At 32.8% G+C, this 14,501-nt stretch overlaps 1 protein-coding gene across 14 annotated transcripts in view; it reads right to left on the bottom strand.

The window, feature by feature from the left end:
- The window catches only part of LOC106869227 (dorsal-ventral patterning tolloid-like protein 1), a 1,100,309-nt gene that overhangs the window by 658,713 nt on the left and 427,095 nt on the right, over positions 1-14,501 (bottom strand). For 6 of the 14 annotated variants that reach the window (XM_052971032.1, XM_052971030.1, XM_052971033.1 and 3 more), the window contains one exon: positions 154-201. The exons of the other annotated variants lie outside the window; for them this stretch is intronic. In XM_052971032.1, coding sequence (XP_052826992.1) covers positions 154-201 — 48 coding nt within the window. The remainder of the gene's footprint in view (positions 1-153; positions 202-14,501) is intronic. 14 annotated transcript variants of the gene reach the window in all.

Genomic DNA, 14,501 nt, shown 5'->3' with positions numbered 1-14,501 from the left:
TATATTTATGCATATTTAAATGGATAATTTTTCAAACTATTTTTTTCTTTCTCAAACGGCACAAAAGTCTTTTTTAAAAGAGACATTTTTTTTTTTTTTTCAAATTCAAACAGTTATTTTGCTATTAGATTCACTTCTACCAGAGATATTTACCAAATTCTGGAGAGATCCTGGTAATGAACCGGTTAACTGGATAGAAATCTGGAGAAAAAAATTGAATTGGAAAGCATTGATACTATGTCATAGATATTGCAAATATATATGGTTAGTTTTTGTAAAAGACTGATCGCTACTTTTTAACAGTCATGATAATTAGTATGAGGAGATCAAACCAAGAGGTTTGAGATTAACAGAAGGCTACATGAACCATTTATCTCTTCTTCACATCTATTCTCATGAGGGATGTGTGAGTCTGAAAATTAAAATGAATGAAGTTCTAGAGTATTCCATTTGAAATTCCTCAATACCTTTCAATGCACTAATTAATCTATAGAGACCTTAGCAGATCAAAGTGGCTTGTTAATCACTGCCAAATAATGCATGGGTAAGGGGTTCAAAACAGATCCAACTAAACATGAAATATATAAGCAAAAGATATGAACTTAATTATGTTTTATAATTCACTTCAAGTATAACAAGGTGATGAATGAACTTCAAATTTAGTTTTTGCATAATGGACATCTATGACCAGTACAGAAAAAATATACCTTCATCAACATGACTTGTACATCTTGTCTTTAATTCTTGTATATTTTTGAAATATATAGGTGTAGCCTTGATTGTCTGATTGGGAATTCACTTTGCAACAATTTCATTCCAGATTTGATTCCACAGAGTTTGCTTGATTGTATAAGTGACTTCTCTTATTGCGTTGGGTCAACCGAGGTCTTTTGAGTGACATTTGATACTCAGAAACTTCACATAATTAAGGCGGCGAGCTGGTAGAAACGTTAGCACACCGGACGAAATGCTTAGCAGTATTTCGTCTGCTGCTACATTCTGAGTTCAAATTCAGCCAAGGTCGACTTCGCCTTTCATCTTTTCGGGGTCGATAAATTAAGTACCAGTTATGCACTGGGATCGATGTAATCGACTTAATCCCTTATTTGTCCCCTCTATGTTTAACCCTTCATGGGCAGTAAAGAAATAAGAAACTTCCCATAATTTTATCTGATGCAAACATTGCAAGGAGATAGCAAAATCAGTTGTGGATTGTCAAACAATAGAGATAAAACAAAAAAACTTATTATGTTAGATTGTGTTTCTTTATTCCTGGGTCAACTTTTGATTTTTTTGGTCCTCATGGGGTCAATAAAATGCATACTGGACAAAGCTTTGGGACTGAAACAATCCATGAAAATACTTTTGAGCAATGCCCCACTATTTTCACAGTCCAATGACCAAAACTGATAAAATGATTAAGGAATATCATGACACTGTATGATATCTTTCCACACACAAAAAAAAAAATACATTCTATAATAGGATTCCCAAAATTATGTAATGAATGATTTAAATTCTTTCAGGTACATGATTAACTTATGTTTCAGGAAACCATGAGCAAACTGAACATATTGACTTCATTATAAGAGAAAAAAAATGACATTCCATCGTTTACTTTCATTTTCATCTCAGTTGATTTGGATGGGGATGAACTTTAGTAAATCAAAGAGATTTGCATATTTCTGGAGCAATTTCTTCAGTTAAACATTGTTCCTACTAATCATAATATAAGCATTAAATTAGTTATTAAACAGGTGTATTGAAATAAGTGATGTGCCACATTCGGAGCCAAAAGTATACTAGTTAAAGTTAGTTTTGAACTTAAAACCTTGTCTGCACCCTAGAAAATTAACCCCAGAAATAAGTGGTTTACGTTTTTGCACAAACAAGATGTCTACTTCTTACTTAGCTTTTGCTGAAAATGTTTGTATTCAGAATTTCATTTCAACAAACAAAACGTCTGAAATATATAATGTACAAGGTGTGTATGCATGTGTGTGTGTGTGTGTGTGGGTGTGCATGCATTCACCCACAGAAATCCTGCCAAAGCAGAAATGCTTGGGCATGATGCAGTCCTTGGACCCATTGGATTCCATCAAATTGTCCAACACATTCCAACATGGAACATGGCCATACAATGATGACAATGATGATGGTGGCAGTGATGATGATGATGACGATGATATCACATATTATCTAAATTACAAATACTACAAGAAGATTGTCTGTCATACCATGAACCAAGCTTTGTTAGTCTTAAACATGTAGAAAGTCAGTGGCTTCATGATAAAACCAAAAACCATTATCATCAAATCATGACTGAGGAAGAAATACCAAAAGAAGAAGAAGAAGGAGAAGAAGAAGAAGAAGAAGAAGAAGAAGAAGAAGAAGAAGAAGAAGAAGAAGAAGAAGAAGAAGAAGAAGAAGAAGAAGAAGAAGAAGAAGGAGGAGAAGAAGAAGAAGAAGAAGAAGAAGAAGAAGAAGAAGAAGAAGAAGAAGAAGAAGAAGAAGAAGAAGAAAAGGAAAGACATTTCTACTTCTTGTTTATTAATATTTTGATTGGAAGTTGCTCCTGAATTTCATGTTTCATGATAAAGTTTGGCAATAAATGGTGTTTTTAGTATATAGCAAAATGGTTAAATTGAGTCCAAAAGAAAAAAAAATGAAATGCAAAATAACTCTGTATGTATATATGTGTGTGTGTGTGTGTGTGTGTGTGTGTGTGTGTGTGTGTGAATGTCTGCTTAAACATTCCACCAAAACCAAAATCATTTGCCATTACTTATTCATTGTATTAACGACCATTTCCAGCTTTAAAATTTCGTCTATCTGAGTTTGAAAGAAAGAGGTCATGCAATTGTCATCGGTCAGAGAAGTGATGTCAGTTAAGAGTCCATGTTTCTTTCTTAATTTTCCTACATCGTAAGATATTGCCATAGTAGTGAGTAACAGTAATAACAGTTATTTTCTAATAATTTTCTCCAAGACAACAACATCGACAATGATAACGGTGGTGACGAACCGATTCTGGAACCTAAGCTAAATCCTCTTCATAATATACATGCATGTTTTTACCATACATGAAATAAGTTCCATGGATCTATGGTACAGCAATTCTCATTCTATCTCCAATGTGTATTATTTAACTTATGAGAAGCAATGTTCTCAGTTTTCAATGAAGTGACTCTTGCTAAATCTTTTCTATGTAGCTCCCTTTTTCATAAGTACTTCCTATCATCAACTCCACTGTAACTTTCACCTTTTTCTAGCATATTCATTCTTATATTCCAGCATAGCCAATTCACCACCATACATTGGCTGATGTTTTTCTTGTAGGTTAACATTCCACATCTAACAGATCGCATTGAAATCATTCCTCTCTTATCTTTGTATATTCTATTCATTTGCAATTTTTTTAACTGTTACAGCACTTCTTAACACATACCTCATATAATCTGCATTAGTAAATGCTAGGATCAAAGAAAATTTGATTTGAGGCAACAATTTGATTTGAACTGCAATTCAGTTTTTCTCATATACTACTACTTAAGAAGTGAAGAAAACTATCTTAACCTACTGAATCAATAAATCAAACCTTTGATTTCTTTGCCAGTGACTGGCAGGTAAGAAATGGAAATGAAATATCTAGACTCAAACTCAGGAATTCCTAACAAATTTTACATTATAATTATTGTGTAAGATGAGAATTGAACTCAAAACTTAATCCACTAATAGCACATTAAAATGCTTAATGTTATTGAATATATGTATGATATTATAGAAATTCATAACAGAAAAAATGCATAATATATAAAGGTATGATAGGAAAAAAATATGCAGTATATGAAAATATAATAGGAAAAAATGCATTTTGAAACTTTCACCACACACTAAATTTAGTTCAGAATATACAAGTTAATGTGGAGCCTCTAGAGAGTCATTTAACCTGTTAGGAATAGCAGCCAAATCGTACACAACACACTGCTATCTTTTTAAAAAGGACGCTAGGTAGATTGCTCAAGGAGAGATAACCTGGTGTCTGACCCCAACAAAAAATACCTATTTGACTAAAAATCATCTATCCATCCTTCCCTCTCAGTGTGTGTGTGTGTAAAGACAAAGAATGAATTTAGCACAACTTTATAATTAGTTACAATTGTTTTGGTCCCACTGTTTCAATTGTCATTGCCTGTAAATGATTCCATGTCAAAAGTAAGGCAATATGTACAGTTAATTGCATTGGAGTGGCACTTCATCACACAGCTTCAGGTCCATATGTTCTTATGCTGTACATATGTTGCATGTGTGTGTGTGTGTGTGTGTGTGTGTGTGTGTGTGTGTGTGTGTGTGTGTGTGTGTGTGTGTGTGTGTGTGTGTGTCACTATTAATTCAAAGACTAAGAAGACTACTCATTCAAGAAAGAACACAATCCATGTTAAAAAGTGAAATATATTTCTATATTTGCTTGTAGTTTAAATTTAATCCCAATGAATACACCAACATTTCAATTCATACAATATTCCTCAGGGAATAAATATCAATAAAAAGTGGAATACACATCATATACAATACTTGGAAATACTGGTGACAACCTTGGTAGTAAGCTAATACCAAAAATCAGAAAGGAACAAGTGTATAGTTCAAATAAGATGTATTAGAGCCATAACATTTTAATGTCGTTGCAAATAAAAGTATATGGAGATTTGGCTGTGTATGAAGAATGAAGATTTGGCAATACTTCTGTAAGGCTAAATAAAATGAAATGAATCTTGATAATATATTCAGGTGGCTATAGATATTCATAGAAAACTGGTGATCTAAAAGGGCTTGGAAATAAACCTTCAAGTTTCTAAAGGTGAATAATGTGTTTGAAAGTTTTCAACTTTTAAGTGTAAATGGCTTTAGGCCGAGCTTTCACTAAAAGACCAAATAGAGTTCGATATCAATAATTAATGAATGGTCGAAGAATTGTTGGCAAGAAATCTAATTCTAAAGGGATCAAAGGAATTAATAGGAGGATGGTTGTTTGTGTCTGCCATCTCCAGCAGAGAATATACTGTGTGATGCCTCCAAGAGAAACAACTACAAAATGAATATCAAAGACAGCAGGAGTGTACCACAGTCAAAATGTCATAAGTATAAACCTTATAATATAAAATGTATAGCATTAGACGAGGATCGAAGTCAAGAATATTCCATATTAGTTCATGCATATATATGTTTATGTGTTGTGTGTATGTGTGTGTATGTAGCTTTGATTACTGAATATTCTGCTTATGAGATGCTATGAATAATACATCAAATACACATGCCAAAAACAATTTGCATTACAACGGCTTATGATACATTTATGTCATACAGGCAAAACAAATAATAATAATAATAATAATAATAATAATGATAATAATAATAATAATACAGCATAGTATTTATTGTTCTGCAGTAAAAAGAAAAAATTTAGAAGTCCAACAGCGAGAAAAAGTAGATATAATATATAACGAATTAAAAATAAATGTCTCTTTATATATTTCTGTTCTATATTTACAATGTTTCAAGTATTTCGTGCTTGGGAGACTTCCAGGTAATATGAGAATCATGCTAAACTGTGTAATTTTACTTTGTTTGCTTCCTAAACAATCCTATTATTTATTTATTTATTTTTTAATTAATAAAACCTATATTTGTAATTACAATTGCTAACAGTATCATTATTTCTATTGTTCACTTGAAAATATCAAATGTACAGAAATTATAATCTCTCTCTCTCTCTCTCTCTCTCTCTCTCTCTATATATATATATATATATATATATATATATATATATATAATTGTCTTAATAACTTCAAGAAGACTTATTTATTATTTCACAATATCAACGTAGTAAATATTTTCAAAACATCTCCACTGAAACTTATACATTAACAGTCATAAAATAATGCTACATATATGACGTAATTTTTGTTATGAGCCAATGTGGGTGTCTCTATATTTGTAGTTCTTAATTGTATTGATTTTGCAGTGTTCTGAGACTAAATAAAAAGAATTATAAAAGCTGGTTCTCTTGGCATAGAATGTTATGTAAAATTATATTTTTAATTTTTTAATTTTATAAAATATAGAAGACTATTGCATACAGTGTTTTATTTTTCATATCTGTGTTTAACAAAATTTTGAATCACTAGTTATACAAGACATCCAAACATAACTTTAGGTTTCCTGAAGATCTCAATTTATTTTGAAAATTTTCTGATGTATCTAGATGTCCCTTGTGAAACAGTGCTACAAAGTTTCAACACCACTACTCGACAGTTATTTTTGCCAGCAAGAAAATATAATAAATCATTAGATTATACCTAGATTTTAGAAAAATGGGACACATTTGATATTGTAGTGATAGATATATAAAAGAGATTGGTTATCCTAGGACCACAACAGAAGACACATGTTCAAAATGCTGCACAGCAGGATTGAACTAGAAACTACGTAATTGCAAATCAACCTTCTTAACCACATAGCCATGGTTGTGCATATCAGAGCTACATGTAATGAAATTCATAATATTGTAATACACATGTATGATAAATTAATTAATTAATTAGATGGGCATTTGCTTTGAGTACTTTCTAATATATTTCCCATTCTTTTTAACAGAAAAAGAGACTATGTTTATTTCAATCTTCTATGCAAATTATGTCAGTATATATTTCTTCATTTGACCTCCAGAATGCCACAAGGTCAAAAACATTATGAACCCAATGCTAAACTTTTCATTTTATTTTCATTTTTATTAAAATAATGAATTTTAACATTGGCACACAGCAACACATTTTTCATAAAGAGTAGCTATGTATGTAGACTGTAGTATATCTTATATAATTTTATTTTATACCACATAGGTCTGTCTATTCAGCCTGAGCTAATATGGGGCTCAACAACAATAACAACAATTTGTATGCCACAATAATTGCTTCTAAGATTTATAAGAAAATTGATAATTATTCTAAATTTGGACAAAACTCTTGAATATTGGAAAAAGACAATAGCTGTCTAATTGTCTGAGATTGTTGTTAATTAGATTTAATTAACCTAGTCTTCAGAGATGAATAATCTTTTAATATTAAAGTCTACACGAGATTTTTGAATCGTGGCAAAAAGAATCATTGATAAAATATAAACAGAAATAAAACTAAAAAATTGGGAAATAACAAAATTGATGATAATTGTTTTTAATATAAACACAAGGCCAGAAAATTGGACAAGAGGGTTAATTGACACCCTCAACTCCAGTACTTGACTACAGATGGACAGTAGATTGACCCCAGACAGATGAAAAGCAAAGTCAAATTTCAGTAGAATATGAATTCAGAACATGAAAAGGTGAAAACTAAATACCGTGAAGTGTTTTGTCTAAATCTTTAATTATCCTGCCAACCCACCACCCTGAAGAAAATAATAATGGTTCCAAATTTTGGCACAAGGCCAGCAATTTCAAGGTGGGGGGTAAAAACCAATTACATCGACCCCAATGCTCAGCAGGTACTAATTTTATTGCCCCCCCCCCCATCAAAAACGTTGAAAGGCAAAATCAACCCTTGAGAAATTTGAATTCAGAATGTCCAAGAGCTGGAAAGAATGTCGCTAAGCATTTTATCCAACACTGATGATTTTGCAAGCTTGCTACCATGATAATGACGATGATGGTGATGATGATGATAATGAAGATGATTATGATGACGAAGATGATGATGATAGTGGTTTTTAATCTAAGTCAAAGGCCAACAGTTTTGAGGACAGGGAGTTAATTGATACCATTGTCTCTACAACTTGACTGGTAGTTCTATATTTAAGAGATGAGGAATCATGTACATTATTTACATTATTTACATGGGCATATGGTGTAGTGGTTAAGAGCACAGGCTACTAACTCCAAGATTATGAGTTTGATTCCAGGCAGTGACCTGAATAATAATAATAGTAATAATAACGTCGAAAAATACCTTAGGAATGAGAATCCAGGTTCAAAATTTCCCAAGACATCTGATGAAGGCTGGAGGGTATATCAGCCGAAACATCGTGCTATCAACAAACAAGATGAGGACAAATATCCGTCAAATGTAAATAATGTACTTGACTGGTATTTCATTTTATTAAGCCCAAAAGGATGAAAAACGTTGACCTGGGTGGGATTTAAACTCAAAACCCAAAGAGCTGAAAATAAGAAAATTTTTTCACACAAGTGTTGGACTCAAGGAACATTGAAGTGATGTAGGAAAAATAATAAAATGTTGCGGGCTTGTGCCAACTTGGTAACGAATAGGCAAAGAAAATAATAGTATATAAAAGGATGAAATGAGATATTCCTATAAGGAAACAGTGATCTAGGGATAATCAAGGAACCCCATAGATCCTGCACTACCAAGCGAAAGTGCCCTCTCCTAACTACATTCTCTGATCTACAGGCATATATTCAGAATGTGATTATTCTCTTTACTCTCACCCACGTTTCAGCAGTCACTGGAAGGTAGCACCTCTCTCTCCATCCTTATCTTTCTCTCCAAGTAGAACTTGAAGAAACTGATAAGGGCTTCGCCAAAAAGGAATGTGTCTGTTTTCTGTCTTTTCAAGCGAACAATGAAGAAATTGCTCAATAAAACATTTGATTATTTCTTTAAGAAAAAAAAAAACAAAAAAACAAATTCCTTTGGAGATGAAATCTTTATATGAATGAAAATTTGACAATGAAATGCTTCACAAATGTCTCTTTAAAATTTACTGAAGATCAAGTATTTTAACAATTTAGTCTTCTGAGTTCACAAAGAATAACCACTCATTGGACTTGAATGTTAAGTTGATTTCCATTAGCATCTGTGCACTTATTTTATCTAATCTCCCGAATCAGAATTACTTGCATGACTAATCAAAGAATTTGCTGTGACAAAAACACGAAAAAAAAAAAGCAGCTTTAAAAATAATTTTATTTGAATGCTCCTTCATAATCTTTGTCTTCAAAAAGAATGAAGTTAGCAACATAGACTGGATCATTATTTGTGATCTTCCTTTGTTATACTGCACCCACCTAACTTCTTATTCTTAAAATATTTCTTATATTTAGGTTTCAGATTTTTGTTTCCCTTTTTTATTTATCTTACACTAATACTTTTACTTGCATTTATTTTGATAATGTTCCACTCTGCAATAACAAAATTGCATTTCACCAAATTTTTACATCAGCCCTGAGTGTCCCCAGAAATTAAGATTTTCTAGAAAAATTTACAAATCTACATCAACTCTGAAGGTTTCTGAAGATTAAGACTTGAAAAAAAAATGACGCTAAGAAGGCTTCAATACCACCTGCAGGCTCACTGAGGGAGTTTTAACTTAGCACCATAAGTAAACAAACCATTTCTATAGTACACTCATCTATCTATAGTAATGATTCTTATTTTCAGACAGTGAGAAATAAAGACTTTGCCCCTATACAGCAATAGGGAGATTGAAATGATCAGTTCTTGAGCCAGTAAGTTACCACTAACAATGTTACAACAATTTCCACAAAATCCTCAAATAATCATTCTACTTCATGCGTTTATATTCCATTACATTACACAGCATAACTTCCAGGCCTTTAAGGTCATTGTTGTAGTAAGCTAATTTCCAAATCTATTCTCCAATCACATTTTCTGCTACATAGTTCAGTCTCGCCATTAATAGCATTGAAAGTTTAAAATCCTTTTATCCTGACTTGCATGAATTGAACAAATTTTTAAATGACTTAATCACTGATTAATGATTATAAATAGAATTTAGAAATGTGTGTATGTTTTAGTATGAACAAGTATTTTCTTTTTTTTTTATTTTTCTGATATGAGTCTATGCATTTTTATAGCAGAAACTTTTTTTATAAACCATTATTATCAGTAAACAAAGAAATTATCATCATCATCATCCTTTTAAGAACAAGGCGTTGGCAAAACTATGGAACAGCAAGCAAAATGTCTCCCACTCTCATTAATGTATTTTTTTATGTTCTGAGTTCAAATCTGACCAAAGTCAATTTTGCACTTCATCCTTTTGTGGTCAAGAAAAGAAGTGCAATCATCAACTCTACTCCACACACACACAAACAAAAATTTCAAAACGCCTCTTTTTTTATCATTCCCATTCTTTAAAGGGGCTTTCAATAAGGTATCTCACCATTCATTTTCCATTATCACATTAGCTTTTATCACAAACTCACAGCACATGTTTATGCACCATTTATCTTACATTCATAATATATGTACAAAGCACTCATTCTCTTGCCCACGTATCTAATGCTGTTTTTATCCTATTATTTTCCCAGTTCACTGTGTTCATGTAAAGGAGTCTTCTAGTGCACATAGATTACCAGATTTTGATAACCAATGAGACTTTTCCTTGATACAGAATGTTGGAAATAAATATATTTGTAATTGTTAAGAAAATGAAAGCCTAATCTCTGCAAATAAACAACAGATGAAGTCATACTTAACTCTTTTGTTACCAGCCCCACCTGAAACTGTCCTCATTCTATGACACAAATTCGCTTTTTCAAAGTGATCTAAATTTTAGACTTTCAACCAAAATTTCATGTTGATTTATATTTCAAAAACCAGCTTAATAAAGAATTATTTTACTAAATATTTCAATATTTTCAAAAGCAGAGTATCTAAAAAAAATATTGAAAGTGTAGGTGTAACTGTGAGGTAAGAAGCTTGATTCCCAACCACGTGATTCCAGGTTCATTCCCACTGTATGGCACCTTGGGTAAGTGTCTTTTACTATAGCTTCAGGCCACATTCACCAAATGATATTTTACAAATGTCATTCAGTGAATGTACCAAGCTCCCCCCCCCCATATTTTTCAAAAAAACAAAACAAAAAAAACAGGATGGAATAAGTAGAACAAGAGGAGACATGTGGGACAGAGAGTCACTGAAGAGGTAACAAGATGTGTGATGAAAGAAACTAAAATAATAGTGATAAAGCTGAAGTGAAGACCAAATATATAAAACATGTTTAATCAGCATAATATAACCATCTCCAAGTATAATAGAATACTATATTTGTATGATAGTTAATTATCCACGTATGTTGACATTAAGCAACCAGTATCAACCTTCTTTGAAATATTTACATGGGCTAGTATGCCACGTGGGTAAATTTTTTATGGAAATTACAAAAAAAATGTTGAGTATTTACATAATGAAATTATATAAGACCAGCCTTAGCACATAACCAGTCATGTGATCTGCTCACTGATTACACAATATCTTTCACATACTTTAATCTTGATAAAGATGTTTTTGAACTTGTTTTTACAATGTAAGTATTGTTTAGTTTATGTATTTTATTACTAAGTAAAATCACGACCCTTCTAAATACAAAGCACCACTACTAACACTAACTAGCCCCTGTGTGCTCAAAGGAGTGCAACTACCCAAGTTAAGAATGCTTAAACCGTGCTAGTGTAGACAACAAGACATAATGTTATTGATAGTGATGCAGGCAAAATAAATGGGAGAAATAAACATCAGAGATGCTTTGTCTCATGCTGAATCTGCAGGAGATACTCAAAGGAATTACAAACTCTTCTGAATCCATCACAATGTCAGAAACATTTCATCAACAGGTATCTGAGTATCACAAGCATTTCACCCCTTAACCTGTATACTGAGTGAAGCTCAGTATACAGGTTCCACCTGCAGTCTGTTGTCAACCACAGCCACCTTCAGCTGGTTTCACCTGCCCTACCTGTCTTCTTTGTGGCTTTCTTCACTTGTCTGGGCTCCAGACCAACCTTCTGAAGGAACTAGCACAATGATCTAACTAGAAAGGCATGACAACCAACTTCAATAGAGAATGAGGCCACATGTCATCTCTTGACAAAAGCCTAGATAATAGATTCTCAAGAATGCTGTCTGAAAGGTCACCACAGCTGTCAAATTTCAAAGTCACTCTCTGTTACCTGATCTCTTAATTTAAAATAAATTCCAATTTCACAGTTGTCTTGTATATCTTCTTAAGAATTAATCGTTTTGGGAGTTCACTCCTTTATGTTAGCTCTAACTACATGTTCTTTGTGCAAAAGGCATCCCTGAGAAATCTTCTTCAATCTTTATATTACACGGTTTAACAAATTTTATGAATGAAAGCAGACATCCCCTCTACTTTTCTAACTGAGTAATTAACATAAGGATATTGTGCTATAAAATAGCGGCCCTGACAATTTATGCACATATCTGAATTTTCAGAACTATCCAACTGATGATATAACATAGTATAGAACGAACATAACATTTGAAGTGTAAATATCTTGAATTACAACCATTCCAGAATATTGGTTTGAATCTAAGGAATATATTTAGCAACTCATCATTTGGATCCAGCTTGTCGCTTTTAGTGATAATGCCTGTGAAAATTAGACATTTGAGAAAGCCAATTTTGTTGAAATATATTGGAAGATTTCCATAGAGTAGAATTGGCAATTATGAACCATATTATATTTGAATCGTCTGTATTATTAAATATCCTGAAATTTAATGTGAAATAGCTTGTAAAAAAAAAATTGTATAACATAAAGATAAATGCTGCAATGGATACCGACGGAGTGAGCTTTCACTATTTTGTTTTTGTATTTTTATCACAACTAAAATCAGATATGGACTGAGAAATGTTTTCTTTACATGGGTAGAGGACATGGGAGATAGTTGTTATTTAGAATTAATATTTTTTTAAAAGGCCAAAATGAAAACTCTGAAATTAGTTTTATAGGAAATAAACAAGAAGTCCTTTATTTTATTGTTATTCCAAGATATTTTCAAAATCTCAATTATGAAATAGTCTTCATTCAATGTTGATATTCAATTTCAGAATACAATAATTGGAACAATTATAAAGGAGACTTTTTTCCTTTGATGAAAAAGAAAAATGCAAAAAAACAAACCTATTTCAGATTAAAAAAAAAAAATTCATTATGAATAAATGACCTTAGAAAAATGAAAGCAAGAAAACTATAAATGAATAAAGAAAACAAATAAGAGAGTCAGAAAGAAAATAGAGAAGATGATATTTTATTGAAAAATCTGATATTGGAAAATATAAGAATATATTTCTTTAATAAAACATTTCGCAATGCCTAACTACACATGCTCACGTTTATAGATCCATACTTACCTTATGGCATTGGTTGGCTAGGTTTTACCTATTTGCAGCAGATGTTTCATGGAAGAATGCCATTTCTAGCTACAACCAAGCCAATATTAAGTTGAGACTAGTATCTACTTTCCAATAATCTAACATACACAAATATGTATATGTATTCAATAAGAATCTGAAGAATTCCCATTTGGCTTATTTTTCATTCTTTGTGTCATTAAATATAGGTATATCATTAACTAGCGTATCATATTACATCACATTTATTTTTCCTCTTTCTCTCTCTCTCGCTTTATTAACTCATAACTTCATGTAAGACATGGCACCACATGAGACAGTATTCAGTCAACTAGTTCTGAAATGCACAATATCACAAAAATCAAACTAACTTTGTTTACATTCATTTTCAAGGAAGTGAGAAACATTCTAATGAAAGGGAGAAAACACTAATGCTTTCTTCTATCAATCATTTCTGTTTGGTGACAATCTCTACAAGACTGGGCATTTAGAAAATTTTCAACAAAAAATAATGTGTTTAACTACACACACACACATCCACACTTTTTAATACCATAATAATCTCTATCATAGGGACAGGGACAGAAATTTGAGTGGAGGTGCAGAGCAGTCAATCAAATCAGCAAACTTTCTACAGCTGGATGCCCTTCCTAACGCCAACCACTCCGAGAGTGTAGTGGGTGCTTTTTACATGCTATGGGCAGGAGGGCCAGTCAGGTGGTTCCAGCAATGACCACACTTGAATGTTGCATTTCACGTGCCACTGGAACATGTGCCAGTAAGGTGACGCTGGCAACGATCACGCTCGAATGGTGCTTTCTATATGCTACCGGCACAGGTGCCAATCAGCGGCCTTGGCAACGTTCACATTCGGATGGTGCTTTTAACGTTATATATATATATGAGATTTCTGCGGGACAACCTGTTGAAAGCCACCGACCAGATTTGTGGCTGGTGTAAGGTCCCCTCCCGACCCAGAGTAACGTGGTGGTGGAACAAGGAGGTAGACAGGGCTATTAGACAAAAGAAACAGGCTTGGAAGGACTGGAAGAACGGTGGTAGTAGGGAATTGTACCAATGTGCCAGAAGGGAGGCTAGGCGACAGGTTTATTTAGCCAGAGGGGAAGCAGATAAGGAAAGATTTGCCAATGTTCTGCGCCGTGAGGACCAAAGACTCGAGGTATTTCGTGTTGCAAGACAGTGTAGGAGAGAGAATAGTGATGTTGTAGGAGAGAAATGTGTTCGCATGGATGATGGTACGCTTGCATTAAATGAGGATGCAAAGAAAGAGGTCTGGAGATGCC

The sequence above is a fragment of the Octopus bimaculoides genome, chromosome 10, assembly GCF_001194135.2.
Source record: "Octopus bimaculoides isolate UCB-OBI-ISO-001 chromosome 10, ASM119413v2, whole genome shotgun sequence".
Classification (NCBI taxonomy): domain Eukaryota; kingdom Metazoa; phylum Mollusca; class Cephalopoda; order Octopoda; family Octopodidae; genus Octopus; species Octopus bimaculoides.
Note: the sequence above shows the minus strand (reverse complement) of the source record. Positions and strands in the feature narration are given on the sequence as shown.